We start from the raw sequence: 20,547 nt of genomic DNA on the forward strand, positions 1-20,547 counted from the left end.
CTTATATCTAAACCCATCATCTGACTGCTAAGGCTTTTTTTTTTTTGAGCTTTTAAGTGATTGAACTGCAAATTTGCATTGTGATCAAAGGAACCCATACCAACACATAAGCTACCAATGATCTACAGTAGAACTTGGATCCCTACTTATAGTGTATCAGTCACTGAGTCACTTCTTGGCCTCTTTTCATAGGTGAACTTATTCGTATGCCTAAAATGGGGAAGACCATTCACAAATATGTCCACCTGTTCCCCAAATTGGAACTGTCAGTGCATTTGCAGCCTATTACTCGTTCTACCCTGAAAGTAGAGCTGACCATAACCCCTGATTTCCAGTGGGATGAAAAGGTGAGGTTTTATTTTGAATGATTATTCTCAGAGTGATTATGAGGAACCTGAATGAATATAAAAACATTAAATGCCTACTATGTGCCGACCACTGGGCTAGACTCAAGGAATACTTTGTGTTCCAAAAGTCCTGGTGCAGCTTCTGAAAGATTAGGACTGCATTTGTATTTTGGAATGCCTTGTATAGATACAAAAGTGAGTTGATCCCTGATTTTGTGGTTAGAGCTTACATTCTAAAAGAGAAGAAAACACTTTGAACCAGGGAACTCAGTTTTGATCTAGAGAGTCACAAGGTAGTTGTTTGCCATGCTTTTTCCATTAGTAGTGTTACTATTGTTTTCATAATGGTACTTGGTGCAAAAGACCAGGAAAAAAGATGGGAGGGGGGTGTCAGGGGCAAGGAATTTGGCAAAGTTTCAGATCAAATAAACAGGCATTAAGTACTTACTGTGTGCTAAGCACTGTGTTAAGCATTGGGGACACAAAGGAAAGTCAAGGTTCTCAAGTGGTTCACAATCTAAAGGGAGCTTATAGTTTCCTGGAATGGTGACTGGGTGTGATGCCAGCAAGTAAGCACAAGGTATTATTACCCTCTATTGACCCTGTGCCCCTCTGTTGGAAGGTTCATGGTTCATCTGAGGCATTCTGGATTCTCGTAGAAGATGTTGACAGTGAAGTTATTCTACATCATGAGTATTTCCTGCTCAAGGCCAAGTATGCACAGGATGAGCATCTCATTACATTCTTTGTTCCTGTGTTTGAGCCACTTCCTCCACAGTACTTTATTCGTGTGGTGTCAGACCGCTGGCTGTGTAAGTATTGCCTTCAAAGCTAGCTCCTTCCTCAATAATGTGTCCCCTATGGCTTCTAATCTGACACTATGACTTTTTTTGAACTGGATAGTTCAGTTCTGGGAAGGATGTGATATTTTATATATTGTCATAATGCAAAACTACAGAACTGGAGTTTTCTTAGCTAACTGCTGGCTTTGAAGGGATATGTGTTAGAGATTAATATGAATTCTGTCTCTTGATTTCTTACATGGTAGCTTGTGAGACCCAGTTGCCTGTCTCCTTCCGTCACCTAATCTTGCCTGAGAAGTACCCACCTCCCACAGAACTTTTAGACTTACAGCCATTGCCTGTGTCTGCCCTGAGAAACAGTGCTTTTGAGAGTCTCTATCAGGACAAATTCCCATTCTTCAATCCCATCCAGACTCAAGGTGAGTATCGTATCACTAGACAGTGCCTCCCAACTTGAATCCTGTTTTTAAGATTAATTAAGAAATAAACCTGTCCTTGTCAAGGATAGAAGGACATTGCTCTTGAGACTTGTTATTCAGGAAAGTTAGCTATTGGGAAGACCCAGTGAATTTTCCTCCATGGTGACACTTGAATCCAACATCAAAACTTGAGAATTTCATAAACTTTGCCATCTCAATAACTTGATTTGCTTTCTTGGATTTATTACATTGGATCTAGCTTTTTAACTATTTCTTTGGTTCTCATAACAAATGCCAAAGACTTGGAATATTCATCAAATACAGTGTTTGATGTACAGAGTGACTGAGTGATCCCAGAACCATTATTAATGGCTCAGAGATTTAGAAATATTTCTAATAACCAGAGCTAGGGGATATTTAAACAACTGTCCCCTCTTGGGGGTAAAGACAGTGTCAGAAAAGCAGAATAGAAAATAGATTGATGTTTTGGTTTTTTGTTTTGTTTTATTGGCTTTGGCATTCACTAAAATGCTTTTCTCCTTGGATCTTGAGCTATTTCTCATTCTTATCCATTGAATTTCTAGTTAACTGAGTTTTCTTAACTCTTTCATTAATAGCAACAACAACAAAAAATAGGTAGCATTTATATAACTCTTTAAAGTTTACAAAGCACTTTTCATATATTTTGTCATTTGATCCTCACAACAACCCTGTGAAGTAGTTGCTGTTCTTTTTATTATTCTCATTTTACAGAAACTGAGGCACCTTAAAGAGGGCACATGACTTACCCAGTGTAATACAGCTGAAGTGTCTAAGGCATAAGTTAAATTCAGTGCTGAGTCCAGCATTATATGCACTCTATCCCCTACCTGTTTAGAGAGGTCCCAAAATGAAGAAAAAGTGGAATGAATGAAATTTTATCAACACCTGACACTGAGATTTCTAGCCCATCAATATTAGCAGTTTGCTCCTTCTAGTTTTGTGTATTTGGTAGAAACTTATTAACTTCTTGATGAATAATGAAGCCACTCCTATAGTACTATAATACTAATGGTGATACAACCACAACATACTTCATAAGGAAATGTTTTTGTGCAACTTTTATGCTAGTAATCTGGTCCTTCTCCTTTCTTGGCCTTGACACTGCCATTCTTTGGCTTGTAGTGTTTAATACCGTGTACAATAGTGATGACAACGTATTTGTGGGGGCCCCCACGGGCAGCGGGAAGACCATCTGTGCTGAATTTGCCATTTTAAGGATGCTCTTACAGAACTCGGAAGGCCGCTGTGTCTACATCACTCCCATGGAGGCTCTAGCAGAACAGGTAAAAAGAACTGTCAACTTTTCTCTAGTCATGTCCTTCCCAGAAACTATTCATAGGTTCAGAGATGGACCCTGGAGAACAGCCTGTGAGCCTCATTTTGGATTACTATTGAGATGTTCCTGGCTCACAGTAGTATGGTTAATAAATATCAAGATTGGATTTGAGGGGCAACTGGGTGATGCCAGCTCTGGAGTCAGGAGGACCTGAGTTCAGAACCAACCTCAGACATTTAATAATTACCCAGCTGTGGGGCAACTAGGTGGTGCAGTGCATAAAGCATTGGCCCTGGAGTCAGGAGTACCTGAGTTCAAATCCAACCTCAGGCACTTAATAATTACCTAGTTGTGTGGCCTTGGGCAAGCCACTTAACCCCATTCGCCTTGCAAAAACAAAAACAAAAAAGACTGGATTTGAAATTATGTCCTTAGACTCCAAATTCCATCTTTCTATTACTTTGTGTTTTTTTCCCTTGTTAGTCCTCATAAAGATTCCTCTATTTCTGAAGCTTTCAGCTAATAGTTCCTCTTTTATGTCTCATTTTATTTATTTGTGTATTGTGGGAGAAGGGATTCTTCATGAAGAATTTGTAAATTTGTGAAAGTTTGTAGGATGGATTTGTAGAGGCATCTGTAGTTAAGAAAGTCTTGTAACTTGTTTGTCTTTTGAACTTTCAGAATGATTGAAGTGATGATTTGAAGAGTCTTATTTCTTTTGCTCTTCCCTACCAGGTATATATGGATTGGTATGAGAAGTTCCAGGAGCGACTCAATAAGAAGGTAGTACTATTGACAGGAGAGACCAGTACAGACCTGAAGCTTTTGGGCAAAGGCAATATCATTATCAGTACTCCTGAAAAGTGGGATATCCTTTCCCGCCGTTGGAAGCAGCGCAAGAATGTCCAGAATGTCAACCTCTTTGTGGTGGATGAGGTCCACCTCATTGGGGGTGAGAATGGGGTATGTACATGTGTTTTAGCAAAAAATGAGGGGCTGGTACTTTTTACTAGAACATTGGGGTTTGGGGAGGCCCACATGGGCATGGGGACAGTTTCCTCTCTTTTAGGAGAATGTTAACTTCCCAATTACCTTTTTAAAAATTCTTTGGGGGTGGCTAGGTGGCACAGTGGATAGAGTACCAGCCCTGGAGTCAGGAGTACCTGAGTTCAAATCCGGCCTCAGATGCTTAATAATAATAATAATAATAATAATAATAATAATAATAATAATAATAATAATAATAATAAATTCATTGGAGAAGAGAGAACCTAAATGCTTTTTGTAGAGGTCATGGAAAATGACCAGGAACATTTTCCTAGTTAAGAATGACTGCTTTGGAGGATAAATTGTGGAAGAAATGAGACCTACCTTTAGCTTTGAAGAAAGGATTAACATTTATAGCATATATTTATAAACCTTGTGAATATATATAAAGCACTTTTAGCCTCATTCAAACCTGTGAGTAGCATTATTTAGGTATTGGTAGACTTCTGTTACAGATGGAAAACTGGGACTTGGGTTATAATTTGCTCCAGGTTGTACAGCTAGTAAATGATGGAGACAGGACTCAAATCTAGGTCTTTTTGACTCTTGGGTCCTTTACTTTTTTCCCATTATGAATGGATTTGAAACTGTTGAAAAATGAAAATGAAAAAGTTGAGTTTCTAGAATATCGACTAGTGATAAGTTGATAGCCTTATCCTGAATTCAATCCCTTGTTTCTCTTACAGCCTGTACTTGAAGTGATCTGCTCTCGTATGCGCTACATCTCCTCCCAGATAGAACGACCAATCCGCATTGTGGCACTTAGTTCCTCCCTGTCTAATGCTAAAGATGTTGCCCATTGGTTAGGCTGTAGTGCCACCTCCACCTTTAATTTTCACCCTAATGTACGTCCTGTCCCCTTGGAACTTCATATTCAGGTGAGAACTACTATCATTCCCACTTGCCCTTATGTATCCAGGGAGCAGCTGACTTTATGACACCCATCTTTCCCCTTTTCCTTTTGGTTCTTAGGGCTTCAACATTAGTCACACACAGACTCGTCTGCTATCTATGGCCAAGCCAGTATACCATGCCATTACAAAACATTCACCCAAGAAGCCTGTCATTGTTTTTGTCCCATCACGCAAGCAGACTCGCCTGACTGCCATTGACATCCTCACCACCTGTGCAGCAGACATTCAGAGGCAGAGGTATGCTTCTTAGGTAGTAAAACTCTTGCAGGTAGAAGCTGCTTCTCCTTTGCTTGGGGGTCAGTTCTATATTCCCTTCTTGATGCAATGATGTCCTGCTCCCAAATTCCCTGGGAAATTTTGTGTCCCTAGGTAGGCCCTTGAAGAAATGTAGGCACTCCTTGCATTCTTTTCATGGTGTTGGTTAAGATAACAAGTAAACTAATTGATCACCAGAAGCAGAGAAGGTAAGACTTCATGCCTGAGAAATCTTTTTGCTTTTTTCCCCCATTGCTCCTACGGGCAGGTTTTTGCATTGCACAGAGAAGGATCTAATCCCATACCTGGAAAAACTGAGTGACAGCACCCTCAAGGAGACTCTGCTGAATGGTGTGGGTTATCTGCATGAGGGACTCAGCCCTGCAGAGCGGCGTTTGGTGGAGCAGCTCTTCAGCTCAGGTACAGAACAGGCAGAATATGCCACAGGAACCATCTTGGGACTTCATTGGTCTCCCTTTAACCTTGTCTTTCTTCGTTGCTGGCTTTGGTTTAACATTTGCTTTTCTTATTTATTTTTCCATCTGTAGTGCTTATTTGTTCTTTACAACAGGCCTTGTAACCTTTTAGGAAGTAGCCTGGTAATGCTTCCTTTTTCTTGTCTTTGGAATCTGTTGCAGGTCTCTCATTAAGTTAATGAAATTTCCTTTTTTTCCCCTTTCCCTCCTCCTTCCCATCTAACCAGGGCTAGGGAGCCTTTGAATTAAATTTCTATGGTGCTGCCTACATTACCCTGAAGCAGTGGTCAACTTGTCAAAGAGTAATATGTGACCAGTCTACTCTTGGCATCTCTAGATCCTAGATATTACAACCTAGCATGGAAGCCACAGGTCTTACCTCAAGGGGAATCCTTGGATTCACCTCTCTACTTCCCTCCACTGCTCAGGTGCCATCCAGGTAGTTGTGGCCTCTCGAAGCCTGTGCTGGGGCATGAATGTGGCTGCTCATCTTGTGATCATCATGGACACACAGTACTATAATGGCAAGATCCATGCGTGAGTATAGCACTTTTCTGCATAGACTTTATCTTCTTGCAAAGTAAAGAGAATATAAAATTAGCAACTTTGGAGAAATAAAGATCTTGGAAGAAATGTAAAATGAAAATGCAGCCCATATAATCATTTTAGTCAAGTTTGAGTGATAATTTTTTCTGTCCTTACTAAGAGCAGTGAGATAGGGAGTTAATGAGATTGCTGAACCCACACTAAGAACCTTTACATTTGCATATTAAATGGGTCAAATAGTATTTTGTAATTTGTTTCAAAAATCTGCAGCAGTCTGAGTACAGAAATAGAGAAGATAATGAGAATTATTCTATGGTTTTGAGATTGTTGGGAACGATAAAGGGTCAAGGGACAGAATGCTAGGATGGTGACTAATGAATCCTTAAAAATAGATATTCAAAGGATCAGGACTCAATATGGAGTTTTATAGTTTTTGGTTTGGGGTAATTTTTGCAGCTTTGGTTGAACTCACGGGGGAGGGCACATCATGAAAATGTGAGATTTACTCTCAGTATGAGATTTACTCTCAAGTATTTTATCTTTAAGTTGAAAATTGCTAAGAAATTACATGTGGATAAAAGAAACTGTACACATAAAACTCAAATAATAGCAGTGTTACCTGTGGCTCTAACTCCACTCTGGAAGCTTTTTACCCTTGTCATTCAAGGGAGAGTGATCAGGATGTATCTCGGTATTTATATCCTGTCTTATTTCCCTTTTTGTCTTCTATCCTTTTAGTTATGTGGACTATCCCATCTATGATGTACTACAAATGGTGGGTCATGCCAATCGACCTCTGCAGGATGATGAAGGACGATGTGTCATCATGTGTCAGGGCTCCAAAAAAGTAAGTCTCAAGAAGTACTGTGGAGTTAGACCTCAAATTGCCCGGTCACATTGTTATTTCTCTTCTGAATGATGACTTCATCATATACTAAATATCTCTGCTGTTGTCTATTTCCCAAACTCCTTTGAGTTCAGTTCCCATGAAATCAAGGCAAGATATTGAATTTATGCCTCTTGTATGTTTTCTGCTGCTATTTTGTGCTCCCTCAGTTATTTACGTCTTTACCTCTAGCTGCTTCTGTCTCTTGTCATCTATTTCTCATTGTCTTTGAGTAATACTGCTTTCTCCTTCCCTAAGGATGAAATGATTGAGTCAGTGATTGCTACTTGTAACTTGAGCTTCTTCCGGTCTCTCATTACTGTCTCACAAGAAGAGTCCATCCCTTACTGGTCATTCCTAATAAGGGTTCTTATTTTTCATTCTACTGTTGTCTTTCCTCATAGGACTTCTTTAAGAAATTTCTATATGAGCCACTGCCAGTAGAGTCTCATCTGGACCACTGCATGCATGACCATTTCAATGCTGAGATTGTCACCAAGACTATTGAGAACAAGCAGGATGCAGTAGATTACCTCACCTGGACCTTCCTGTACCGTCGTATGACCCAGAACCCCAACTACTACAATCTACAGGGTGAGCTTACTGTTTTGAAATCCTCTTCACCATGACATTTCTAGCCTTAGCTCTGAGCATCCAGCCTTATCAGTAAATAGAGAAAGTCTGACATCATATGCAATATTCCATACCATATTCTTCCCTTCCCCTCCCCCCCAATTTCTGAAAAAGTGGGGGAGGATTATCTTATACCTCTTCTTTGGGGCCAAGCTTGTTCTTTAAATTTTGTAATAATAATTTTTTAAAGTTTTTATTGATATCTTTTGTTATTTCACCACAATTTCCCCAATATCCCTCCTGTTTGCCTTCCCAGAGAGCCACCACATATAACAGATAATTTTTAAAGACAAAAAATGTTAAAGAAGAGGAAAATCTGTAACTGATCAGTACATCAAGAAAATGTCTGAAAAATATGTGAAATGATCAACACTTGTGGACCTCCTACCTTTGCATATATTGGAGTGTCTTTTTATGTATCTCTTTGAGCCACGCTTCTTTCAAATTTTGCCATATTTACTTTTGATTTTTGTGTGTATGTTTATTCTTTTTATTTCCATTATAGGCATGTATAGTTTTGTTGATCCAGCTTATTTCCCTCTGCATCCTTCATGTAGTTTCTCTCCTATTTCTTTGTATTCATTGCTTATGAAAACAATTGATCATTCTTTAATAGCACAGTAACATTCCATTACATTCATGGAACATAGTTTGTATAACTGCTCCTTGATCATTGAACATATATTTTGTTTCTGATTCTTTGCTATAAAAGTGCTGTTTAAATATTTTGGTTTGTCATTTGGCCTTTCTTGGAGTAAAAGCCTGCTAATGGAATCTTTAGATCAAAGCATATGGATATTTTGCATGATCCCAAAATGGTTGTAATGATTCACAGCTCCACCAACAACACACAGTTTATCTATCTTCCGACAACTCCTTTAACATTGATTTTTTTTCCCCCTTCTTTTGTCATCTTTGCCAATTTGTAGATTGTGAGGAGAAAACTTAAGATTGTTTTGATTTGCATTTCTCTTATTAGTGATTTGGAGCATTCATCAGTTCATTTTAAATCTTTCCGTGCTTCTCTGTAGTCACTATTTCTTACAGTAGAGTAATATTCCAGATTATATTCATGCTCCACAGTTTGTTTAGCCTTTCTCCAAAGGTTGGACCTCTAATTTGTCTCCAGTTCTTTACTAATGCCAGTGTTTGGGAGCCTTTTTTTTTTTAAATTAGTAACTTCCTTGAGGTATATAGCTAGCAGGGGAATTTCTTCTCACAAGGTATAGACATTTTTGCCACTTAGGATAATCCCAATTGCTTTCTGGAATGGCTTTACCTATTCACAGATCTAACAGCAATGCGTTAGTGTTATTTGTCCAACACAATTTCTCCAAAATTGACTTCAACTGATCTCTTAAATCTATAGGCATCTCCCATCGTCACTTGTCAGATCATTTGTCTGAATTGGTAGAGCAGACATTAAGTGATTTGGAACAGTCTAAATGTATCAGTATTGAGGATGAGATGGATGTGGCACCCCTGAACCTGGGCATGATTGCTGCTTACTACTACATCAACTACACCACCATTGGTAAGGAGTCTAGAGTCATTTAAAGGAAAATTGTGCAAGTAGATCTTGCCTAAGGAAAAAGGTAGCCATAGGTACCTCACCCAAGACCTTTCAAGGATAGATAGGTGGCACAGTGGATAGAGCACTCGCCTTGGAGTCAGGAGGATGGGAGTTCGAATCCAGCTTCAGACAATTGACTATGTGACCCTGGGCAAGTACCTTAACCCTGATTGCCTCCAGAACCATCTCCAGTTATCCTGATTCCTATCTGGCCACTGGATCCAGATGACTGGAGGAGAAAGTGAGGCTGATGTCTTAGCACAGCATCCCTTCACTCAAATCCAAATCATGTACTTCTCATGGCATCACCTCCCTGATGTCGTGGTCATCTTCATTAATGGACAAAACAAACCAAAAGCAAACCCAAGAGCTTTAAATGTGATAAATTATGTAAAATATTGTAGTTCCATGGTATTGGGCATTTCTGTTCCTGTCTCAACTGTCCTTGATTTTGTGCTCAAACACTTCTGTCCCCAGAGCTCTTCAGTATGTCTCTGAATGCTAAGACCAAGGTACGTGGACTCATCGAGATCATTTCCAATGCAGCTGAGTATGAGAACATTCCCATCCGACATCATGAAGACAACCTGCTACGGCAGGTAAGACTATAGAGATAACAAATCACAGCCCTGAGCACCATAGTAAGCCATTATAGAAAACTCCTAATTCTAGATATTACTTAGTTATAATTATTACCTGAAGAATTGAATATAACTATGTGGCTACTTTGGAAGTCTCACGATATTTCTTTTTCTGTCTTACCAGTTGGCTCAGAAGGTGCCTCATAAGCTGAACAATCCCAAGTTCAATGACCCTCATGTTAAGACCAACCTCTTGCTTCAGGCCCATTTGTCCCGTATGCAGCTAAGTGCTGAATTGCAATCGGACACTGAGGAGATCCTTAGTAAGGTATTGTGTGGTAGGAGGGGTGGGGAGTGGAGGGAAATAAGGCAATCATTCCTGTGCCTGATGTGTTCTTGTTTCTCCATCTGTAGGCTATCCGGCTCATCCAAGCCTGTGTTGATGTCCTCTCTAGCAATGGTTGGCTGAGCCCTGCTCTAGCAGCCATGGAACTGGCCCAGATGGTTACCCAAGCCATGTGGTCCAAAGACTCCTACCTGAAGCAGTTGCCACACTTCACCTCTGACCACATCAAGCGATGCACAGACAAGGTAATCTGAGATGCAGATTGAGAGCGTTAGGGAGGTGCCAGAGGAGGGAAGCTAAATTTGTTGGACTTAAGTGGGCAAAGGGAACCCAACTGTAATCTAAGAAAATCTCCAGTCCTCATTTGGCAATGAGGAGCCACACATCATGATCTTAGACAAGAGAGGTAACATTTCTGCCTGCCAGTTAAGGGCAGTATTTCCTCTGGTTATGTTGGGGAAATTAATATGTTTCTACAGCAAGTTTCCATTAGTGTTCCCCCCCCTTTTTTTTTCTGGATTTCTCTGAATTTCCATTGTTTCCTTACAGGGAGTAGAGAGTGTCTTTGACATTATGGAGATGGAAGATGAAGAACGCAACACACTACTTCAGCTGTCAGACAATCAGATTGCTGATGTAGCTCGCTTTTGTAATCGCTATCCCAATATTGAATTGTCTTATGAGGTGGTGGAGAAAGAGAGCATCCGCAGGTGAATTGGGAGGGGCCCATCCCCTATCCCCAGAAATACCTAAGAAGGAATACACAGCCATGGGTGGGTGGGAGGCAGCCCTTAAGTTTGCTCTGAGCCTTTCTGCACAGGTGATGATGTCCTGTTTTTTTCTTGCAGTGGTGGACCAGTTGTTGTGCTAGTGCAGCTAGAGCGAGAAGAGGAAGTCACAGGCCCTGTCATTGCTCCTCTTTTCCCACAGGTAAGCTTTTTTGATTTTGCTTATATAGATTTGAATCCCTTTTTTACTCTCTAGAGTCTAAACATATGATTGAGGAAGAGGACATTTAGACTTTGTGCTTTAAGAAGCAGAATTGCACTGTGGTTAGCAAGTACCATCCTTGAAGCTATAATATCAATTTTATATATATGCAATACTGTGAGTGATCTTCAGTAAGTCATATAACCTTAGCTTCTCTAAAACTATAAGTCAGAGACTAGATATCAATCTGTGTTGGCAGAGCTATTTTCTTACCAGGAATGTGAAGAAAACTTTTAAAATACAGATTTAAGGTGCTAGAAGTCTGTTGCAAGCCACCCCATAGAATTATTCTGTCTTTTGCTACTAGACTGGGAGAAATAAGAAAGCACTCTCATTTTCCTTTTTTTACTTACTTTTCTTTCACCCACATTTCTAGAACTGGTGTTATGTCCAAATTCTGAGTGGAGGAAGGTATGGAAAGTATGGTAGAACTGGTATTGCAAGTAGATGAGTTAACTTACTCTTTTTCTAGGTCTCTGGGGGTATTGAAGCCATCCCACTGTTTAAATGAATGGTTTTTGTTTTGTTTTGTTTTGTTTTTAGTTTTTTTGCAAGGCAATTGGGGTTAAGTGGCTTGCCCAAGGCCACACAGCTAGGTAATTATTAAGTGTCTGAGACCGCATTTGAACCCAGGTACTCCTGACTCCAAGGCCTTATCCACTACGCCACCTAGCCGCCCCTATGTTTAAATAAATCTTGCAGGGGATTATGCCTTTCTGGTTTTTTCCAACCTTCTGGGAAGGACCCCTTCCATCTGAGATGTCAAATGTCTACAACATAGATACTGTTATTGTGTGGTATTCTAAGTCAATATTCTACTACATGTATCTTTTTTGTTTGTTATTTGACACTTTATGGAATCTTTTTCTTCCATCTGATTTAATACCTTTCTGGGGCAGCTAGGTGGCGCAGTGGATAGAGCGCTGGCCCTGGAGTCAGGAGCACCTGAGTACAAATCTGGCCTCAGACATTTAATTACTTAGCTGTGTGGCCTTGGGCAAGCCACTTAACCCTATTTGCCTTGCAAAAAACCTAAAAACAAAAAATAAGCTTGATTTAATACCTTTCTATGGTTTAGACTCATTTTCTAAGTGGATATGAAGTAGATGATTCTTGTTTTCTTCATTAATATTTCAGTTAACCTGATATTGTTAAAATTGATGTGTTTAAGATTCATGATTTTTCAGATAACATTGAACTGAATTAAATAAATTCAGTTCAAATGTTAAGTTTTGCAAGGCATTATGCTTGATATCAGAGTTCTTTCTTTTAGGAATCATTGTAATTGGTTTTGTTGGAAGTTTGGAAATGATAGAAAGAGTTGCACACTTTTTCCTGCCTTGATGACTTGGATTAATTATAAATCTTGTCATACTTTGCTCTAATATGCATGGGGGTTTAGGGGCTGTTAAGATATGTTGCATCTTAATCTCTTCATTCCTTATTAAATACTCCATGAGTTTTTGCGATCAGAGCAACTCTTCACCTGGCAACCAAACTATTGTTGCTCTTTGAATTCATTTAAGGCTGACCCTTAGACAATATGCTCAGTCCATTGTTAGACTGATATCTGAAGCCATTTCCAGTTTCAGTTCCATTGTCTTAGTGTATGAAAACCCATCATCTTTATTCCATTGACTGAGAAACCATAATAGCCCTCTTAGATTTCTTTACCTGAGTGTGTGTTAATCCCTCTTTGAGCCAAATCTGATGGAAGGTAAGGTACTTGCCCCACTCTCCTTTTCCTCCATTGCAATAGGTGTTTTACAACTCTTCATGTGATATAATTTACTCCATTCTGCCCATTTCCCTCTTTTCCCAAGGCAGTCCTTTTTCTCATCCCTTAATTTTTTTTAATTGTATATTCTTTGTTTTTTTGGGGGGGTGGCAAGGTAAATAGGATTAGGTGACTTGCCCAAGGTCACCCAGCTAGGCAATTTTTAAGTGTCTGAGTTTGGATTTGAACTCAGGTCTTCCTGAATCCAGGGCCAGTACTCTATCTACTGTGCCATCTAGCCACCCCTAAATGTATATTACTTTTAATTACTGTAATAGAGATGCAGTTCTTAAGAGTTACAAATATCATCTTCCCATGTAGGGATGTAGATGTAAACAGTTTAACCTTATTGAATAACTTAGATTTTTTTTCTGTCCTACTTGTTCTTGAGTCTTATTTTTGAAAATCCAATTTTCTGTTTAGATCTGGTATTTTTATGAGGAGTGTTTGAAAGTCCTATTTCATTGAATTCTGTTTCTTCTCTTGAAAGATTATATACTCAGTTTTGCTGGGTAGTTGATTCTTGATTGTAATTCAAACTCCTTTGCCTTCTGGAACTTCATATCCCAAGCCCTCTAATCTTTAATGTAGAAGCTACTAAATCTTGTGTAATGACTGACTCCTCAATATTTTAATTTTCTTTCTTGACAGCTTTCAGTATTTTCTATTTGATCTGATAGGTTTGGAATTTAGCTTTAATATTCCTGGGAATTTTCATTTTGGGATCTCTTTCAGAAGGTGATTGGGGAATTTTTTTTTTCTATTTCAGCCTCTGGTTCTAAGATAGCAAGGCATTTTCCTTGATAATTTCTTGAAAGATGCTGTCTAAACTCTTTTTTTAAAATCATGGTTTTTTTAGCTCATTAATTCTCAAATTATCTCTTGAATCAGGTCAGTTGTTTTTCCATTGAGGTATAGTTTGTTTTCTTTGATGTTGTTTGATTGATTTTTGATGTCTCTTAATTAGCTTCCATTTGCCCAGTTCTAGTTTTTAAGTAATTATTTTCATTTAGCTTTTGTACTTCCTTTTTCATTTGGCTAGTACTACTTTTTTAGGTTTTTTGCAAGGCAAACAGGGTTAAGGCCTTGCCCAAGCCACACAGCTAGGTAATTATTAAGTTTCTGAGGCCAGATTTGAACTCAGGTACTCCTGACTCCAGGGCCAGAGCCTTATTCACTGCGCTGCCTAGCCGCCTCCAGTACTACTTTTTAAGGGGAGTTGTTTTCTTCAGTAAATTTTTGTACTTTTTTTTTATTTTTCATGCTTCTTTTACCTATCTTTTTTCATGATCTCTTGTATAATTCCATTTCTTTCCCATTTCTTCTCCAACCTTTTATTTGATTTTTAAAATATTTCTTTTGAGTTCTTCCAGAAGGATTTTTTTGGGCCTGAGATCAATTCCTATTTCTTTTTGAGGTGTTGCATATAGGACTTTTGACATTGTCCTTTTCTGAGTTTGGGTTGTAACCTTCCCTGTCACCATAGTAGCTTGATCATAGCTCTGTGGCCTGGTAGCTAGCTAGTCCTAGTCCATGTTGTAGGTGGGGATGGGACCAGGGATTAGTAGCTTGTCTGCTGCTATGGTGCTAGAGGCCTCACAGTTGATCTATTGAGTCAGGACCAACTGGGGCTTCGGTTTTTGGAGTCAGGAGCCTCTTGTTGGCTTGCCCTCCCTTTTTTTCCAAGTGAAACAGACCTTTCCTGAAATCCTTCTAAGTTATTTTGGACTGGAAAATTGTTTCACTCTATCTTTTGTGGGTTTAGTCACTCCAGAATTCATATTGAGGCTTGATTTAAAGATGTTTCAAGGGAAACTGAGAGCTCAGGCAACTTTCTGCCTTTTCTCTCACATATTCAATATCCCTCATTCATACAAGATTTTAAAAAGCTATGTAAATACTTTCCTTTTAACAGCTTTGTGAGGTGAGTACTCCAAATTTTATCTGAGTTTTATAGACACTGAAGAGACATGAATTGAATCATCTAGTTATGGTTAGTGGGTATAAAGAGATGGGATTCAAATTCCATATTTCTTTCCAATACAATAAGTGGTGGATACTTTGTTTACTTTTATAGAAACGTGAGGAAGGCTGGTGGGTTGTGATTGGAGATTCCAAATCCAATAGCCTCATCTCCATCAAAAGGTTGACACTTCAACAGAAGGCCAAGGTAAATGAATTGTTCAAGCCTTACCTGGAGCGGGGTGGAGATAGATGGGGGAAAGTGGGAAGAAGAGTGGTATGGGGCATGACTAGGCTCTCTAAATCATAGAACAACTACTCATCCTTATTCTTGCTTCCTTTTCCCCTCTAGGTGAAGCTTGATTTTGTGGCTCCTGCCACTGGCGCCCATAATTACACTCTCTACTTTATGAGTGATGCCTACATGGGTTGTGACCAGGAATACAAATTCAGTGTGGATGTGAAAGAAGCAGAAAGTGATAGTGATTCTGACTGAGTCCAGGGCATTCATTTATTCTCACAGAAAATGCTCAACTGGGCGGCTAGGTGGCCTAGTGGATAAAGCACCGGCCTTGGAGTCAGGAGTACCTGGGTTCAAATCCGGTCTCAGTTAATAATTACCTAGCTGTGTGGCCTTGGGCAAGCCGCTTAACCCCATTTGCCTTGCAAAAAAAAAAAAAAAAACCTAAAAAGAAAATGCTCAACTGGAATATTTGAAGTTTGTAGTTAATGAGACCCTAGATTTTCAGAGATTCAATATGAGAGGGAATCCTACCAGTATTGACCTGTCAACATATCACCCTTTGTTATGTTTTAGCCCTAAGTCCCCTTAGTGATTTGAATATTTGCTGTTTTTTGTTGGCTGTGCTGAAGCATGGAACTTGTACAGTATTTTTTAATGTGGTTCTTTGAATATCTTTTGTTTTGAATATTCTAGTAAAATCATTGGAAAACTTCACGATTTGACTGTCTTTGAGTGATTCTCTTAAGTAACAAAGGTTCATGAATAGCTCCTTGCCTAAGAGAGATTTTCTGTCCTTTTCCTTTGATCAGATGAAACTTCCTCAGCACAGCTAGTAAGTGCTACTCACAGGTAACCCCCTCCAGACATTTTTGATCAGGGTTTCTTACTTTCCTTCCTCAGTAACTGAAATGAAGTCATGTCAGGAGAATGTACCAGCCATCCTAGAGATCATTCAGCATTTTGAAATCCTAAAGTTTCAAGCCCTGGGGGCAGCACGAACTATCCAGCAAGGCTTAACTGTCTCACCAGACACCTTTACATAGGACTGCCTTCATTTTAAGCAAGACATCCAGGCAAGCTAGCAAGCCAAAGTTACATGTGCTAAGTCTGAGTTTTCTTGAATTGCTATCTTCTGCTACTTTTTTGAAAGCCTGTGGAGCTGAAAAACACGGCTAACTTTGATCCAAAGTGGACTTGAGAGAACTGAGTTATACTCAGGTTATTAAAACAGGTTGTGGAAGGAGGCAGCTAGGTGGCATGGTGGATAGAGTGCTGGCCCTGGAGTCAGGAGGACTAGAGTTCAGATGTGACCTCAGACAATAATTGCCTGGCTGTGTGACCTTGGGCAAGTCACTTAACCCCATTGCTTTAAATAAATTTCCAAAGAACAATGGGTTGTGGAATTCAAGAAAAGCCTTTTCTGGTTCTCGGGGTTAGTACCTTCCCTCTGAGATTATCCTAAATTTTCTCTGTATATAACTTGTTTGTATGTAGAGATAAGTGCGTATGAAGGTGCTAATAAGAATAGGAGCCACCCTTATTCCTAAGGCTGAGCAGGGCCAGTTCTACTAATATGGTCCACTCCCAGCTTTCCTGGAGTCCCTATGGATCATGTTACAGTGATCCTAAGATTGACAAAAATGGTTTGGGAGATACCAGCACAGAGCTAAAATGAGAAGTGATTCAAGGTAATACTGAAAGATATTTCTACCCCCCAGTGTTGCCACCATCTCTTTAAATCAATTTCATTATACCTTGGTGGGAGTTTCTCAAAAGGTAACCCATGTATGCACACTATAGAAAATTTAAATAATGAAGACTCCATACCCATCATCTTAATGCAAACAAAACGTGAGGAAAGAGTTTTAAAACATTTATTTTATACATTCGAACTAGGGGGCCCAAGTCATAGGATGGAAAAATTATCAGTGATTGTGGAAGCTCTTGCAATCAGCTTCTGACAGACTGATTAAGTTCAGACATGAAGAGAGTGAAGCTAGCACTGTGTGCATTGATGCATTGAGACTTTTGATGTAGACTGAGAAACTGATTCTTATGACTTCTTTTCCCCTTTGGGGAAAAGCAATATTATCCATCTGCTCAAAAGTCCAGGGAAACTGGGTAAAAGAGCCTTAGAGACCTTCTGGTCGTTGGTATTTCCAAAAGGCCATCTCACCATCATCACTGCAAGAGGCCAGTAGCCCTGGCTCCTTGGGGTTCCATGCTACACAGTTCACATCTTGGGAGTGGGCCTGGGATAGATGAGCTGTTAGGGAAAAGGATGGCTGTTGAGGGTCTGAGCTGGGGTCTTCCTCAAATACCCGGATGGCATCATCTCCACAAGCTGTGGCCAGGGCTCCTGTCAGGTGACACCTAGGAAGAAAGGTGTCAATGCATAGGTCAACTCTAAGCAGATCATGCAATCATGATGTTGGGAGAGGTACTGGTTTTCCTAACCTGGACTCATTTACTCAAGGTCTTTCTTGAGCAGAACTAGAGATCAACTCACATAATCCTAACATTTCTAAACTTTTATGAACATACTTATATGCAATTTTAGATGTAGCTTTAGTTTAGTAGGTAGAGATTAAAGGAAAGCTCCCTAACTCATTTTCAACACAACAACCTGCTACTCAGCCAGAATTATGTTGAAACTATTTTCCAGTCTTAATGCTTACTTCATAAAGGGAAACTAATTATATATACACCACACACACACAGAAGCACTCACATATTTCTTGATAAGATACTAAATAAGTGCTGAAAAATAATGATTCTATCTTCATGGTCTAAATAAGAGCTGATGTCTGGGCCTGTCCATCTTGTCTCTAAATACTCCCAGACCAGAAGCTACGCTGCACCTATTACAGCAGGAGGCTGGTGCTGGCCCGATCTGGCAAAATCAATAATCCAGTTCCATCCCAAAGAGCAGATGTCAGTGCAGGAGATGTGGATACCAGCTTTAGGAATGAGAATGACTTACCAAGACACATCATAGACAGTTCGAGAGTGGAAGCCAGATAAAGTGCAGATACACTTCCAGGTAGGGTCAGAGCCATTGCAGACCACTCCTGTTAGAAAATGTCTCCAATTAGTTTGAAAAATACCCAAGTAACTGCTTATAGATGTTTTCCAGACATCTCGAGAGAAGTCACTCTCTGCTTAAGTTTCTGGCAACTCACCTTGCTCATTGCCTGGCAGGTATTGGCGCCAAATGCGCACAGTACGGTCATCACTGCAAGATGCCAGACGCTGGCCACTGGGGTCAAAGGACAAACTCCACACTGTGGACTCGTGGCCCTCCAGGGTGGCATAGCATACCCAGTCATCCTCCTCTTCCCGGTATAGCTTTACTGTGTCATCATAGCTGGCTGATGCCAATAGCTAAGGAGGAGAATACACAGGACAGATCAACACTGCTAAGAACGTTAACGAGAGCTAGTTTTTGGTTTGCAAATATCACAAGTGGAACATTTCACATGTCTCTTTTGATCCTGATAGTCATCATTACTCCTACTTTATAGATGAGAAAACTAGATTACATAGCTAATAAATGTCTGAGACAGCTTTGAACTCGGGTCTTCCTGATTCTGAGTCTATCTACTGTACCACCTAGCAGTTGAGGTTATGGTGTTATGCAGTAACCCCATCATCCCCACATGTTCTCACAGCCTACAGAGGCTTTATTGCCTCGTTTTTAAGAGCAGAGTCAAGGTTTCAATTTACAACACACACACACATAAAACCGTTTAGAGTGTAAGCTCAGGAAGGACAGAATTAAGACATTAACATCAGAGAATCTCCCATCCCATATCTAGGTGCCTTTTGTTTCAAGAGTTGCCTCTATCCCTGACTCTTACCTCTTGGTTAGGGTGCCATATCACATGTTTAACATCCTGTGTATGTGAATTCAAAACACTGACACATTCATATTCATCCTCTTCGTCAACTGTAGGAGGTAAGGGGACCATGAGCTCAACAGCCAGACCCAAAAAGGCTAAAATAACATGGCTACATTAATCAACCGGCTTTCATAATTAGTTCCCACTAAGCCATCTACTCACCTTCCCAGACCCAGACGCTCTTGTCCCGGCTGCAGGTAGCCAAAAGGCTACCGGATGGGGCCCAGGCCACTGACTTGACTTCATTTTCATGTCCTTCAAGGGTGGTTACACACTGTGGGAAGTATAGCGGGAAGGATCCACAAAAGGGAAGGGTCCTGGCAGATCTTTCTGGATCCCTTCAATCACAGACGCTTCCTCCTCCCGTCTTGCATGACTATTTATCTACCTTGTGCCTCTAGGTGACATTACAGCCAAACTCACCTGGAGCCCCGGCCGGGGCAGGCCGGCGGGCCAGGGCACGTGCTTCATTGGCACGGTGGGCTCCATGCACCCCGACCCTGCGGCCTCCTTACCTCGAAGTCGTCCTGGTTCTTCTTCCAGATGCAAGTGGTGGCATCGAAACTGGCAGAGGCCAGGTAGTTCCCACAGGGGGACCAGGCCACCTTCCTCACAGTGCGCTGGTGCCCCTCGGCCAGGACGGCCTTGCACGCCCAGCCGTCACCTGGGGAAACAGGAGGCGGCTGACAGCCCGGGCCCGGGGTGGGGTGGGGTGGGGGGCACCCCCTCACTTCTCAAGCTTCTCTCCGGGGACACGGCGGGGGTGGGGGAGGGGCCTCGCCCCCGAACCCTCCGGCACGGCTGGCGCGGGGCCGGCGGCTGTAACGCTGCCGGGCACCTGCCTGGGCTCTCCGGGGCCTTACCCTCCTTGCCCCAGATGCGAATGCTGCGGTCGCCGCCGCACGAGGCCAGCAGGGTCCCGGCGGGGTTCCAGGCCAGGAACCAGCAGCGGGAGTCCGGGTGGGCCGGCACGCGGGCCAGGAGCACCAGGGAGTCCTTCATGACGGCGCTGGCGCTCCGCCGGACCCCGAGGAGGCGAGTCCAGGCTCGGGCCTCCCGCGGAGCCTCCCTCTTCCGCCCCGCCGCCCCGAAAGCTGCTGGGAACTGTAGTTCCCGCGGGCGCGGCGGCCGCGCGCGGCCTTCTGGGAGTGGCGTCGCGGCCCGGGGCCCCGGAAGCGCGGCGCGCTGTCCCGCGGGCTGGGGCGCCGCCCCCCCGGCCGGAGGCCCCTCCCTCGGCGCCCGAGCGGGCCCGCGGGCGCGCCCCGGGACGGGCCGGCCGGGCCCCCGGGCTTCCCGGAGGCGCGGCAGCCGGCCGCGGGGGCGCGCGGCGGGGGCGGGGCGGCTACGAGCACGCGCGCGACGCCGTGACGGACGGCCGCAGGAGGAGGGGCGGGGCGGGGGGGGCGGAGAGAGGAAGCCGGAAGTGGACCGGGCCCCGGCCGAGTCCGGGCGTTGCGGCTTGGGCTCCGGGATCGCTCGGCCGCGGGGCTGGCGGGCGGGCCCGGGGCGGGGAGCGGAGGCGCCAGGC

General features: G+C 42.0%; 2 protein-coding genes across 2 annotated transcripts in view; one reads left to right on the top strand and one right to left on the bottom strand.

The window, feature by feature from the left end:
• The window catches only part of SNRNP200 (small nuclear ribonucleoprotein U5 subunit 200), a 41,549-nt gene extending 25,720 nt beyond the window's left edge, over nucleotides 1-15,829 (top strand). Inside the window, exons 27-45 of the mRNA XM_074209229.1 lie at nucleotides 193-347; nucleotides 970-1,159; nucleotides 1,396-1,569; nucleotides 2,734-2,894; nucleotides 3,623-3,850; nucleotides 4,621-4,812; nucleotides 4,907-5,085; nucleotides 5,372-5,523; nucleotides 6,008-6,116; nucleotides 6,864-6,972; nucleotides 7,416-7,605; nucleotides 9,014-9,178; nucleotides 9,695-9,816; nucleotides 9,983-10,126; nucleotides 10,213-10,389; nucleotides 10,694-10,854; nucleotides 10,993-11,074; nucleotides 14,989-15,081; nucleotides 15,226-15,829. Coding sequence (XP_074065330.1) covers nucleotides 193-347; nucleotides 970-1,159; nucleotides 1,396-1,569; nucleotides 2,734-2,894; nucleotides 3,623-3,850; nucleotides 4,621-4,812; nucleotides 4,907-5,085; nucleotides 5,372-5,523; nucleotides 6,008-6,116; nucleotides 6,864-6,972; nucleotides 7,416-7,605; nucleotides 9,014-9,178; nucleotides 9,695-9,816; nucleotides 9,983-10,126; nucleotides 10,213-10,389; nucleotides 10,694-10,854; nucleotides 10,993-11,074; nucleotides 14,989-15,081; nucleotides 15,226-15,369 — 2,927 coding nt within the window. The 3' untranslated portion in view covers nucleotides 15,370-15,829. The remainder of the gene's footprint in view (nucleotides 1-192; nucleotides 348-969; nucleotides 1,160-1,395; nucleotides 1,570-2,733; nucleotides 2,895-3,622; nucleotides 3,851-4,620; nucleotides 4,813-4,906; nucleotides 5,086-5,371; nucleotides 5,524-6,007; nucleotides 6,117-6,863; nucleotides 6,973-7,415; nucleotides 7,606-9,013; nucleotides 9,179-9,694; nucleotides 9,817-9,982; nucleotides 10,127-10,212; nucleotides 10,390-10,693; nucleotides 10,855-10,992; nucleotides 11,075-14,988; nucleotides 15,082-15,225) is intronic.
• A 1,148-nt stretch (nucleotides 15,830-16,977) lies between these two features.
• Nucleotides 16,978-20,189, bottom strand: CIAO1 (cytosolic iron-sulfur assembly component 1). Its single transcript, XM_074209230.1, has 7 exons — nucleotides 19,883-20,189; nucleotides 19,535-19,683; nucleotides 19,182-19,293; nucleotides 18,978-19,066; nucleotides 18,300-18,501; nucleotides 18,101-18,188; nucleotides 16,978-17,490 (listed from the first exon to the last, which is right to left on the bottom strand). Exons 1-7 carry the CDS (start codon nucleotides 20,019-20,021, stop codon nucleotides 17,250-17,252), a joined length of 1,020 nt encoding a protein of 339 aa, XP_074065331.1. The 5' UTR covers nucleotides 20,022-20,189; the 3' UTR covers nucleotides 16,978-17,249.
• Nucleotides 20,190-20,547: the final 358 nt, after the last annotated feature.

Source organism: Macrotis lagotis, chromosome 1 (assembly GCF_037893015.1).
Source record: "Macrotis lagotis isolate mMagLag1 chromosome 1, bilby.v1.9.chrom.fasta, whole genome shotgun sequence".
Classification (NCBI taxonomy): domain Eukaryota; kingdom Metazoa; phylum Chordata; class Mammalia; order Peramelemorphia; family Peramelidae; genus Macrotis; species Macrotis lagotis.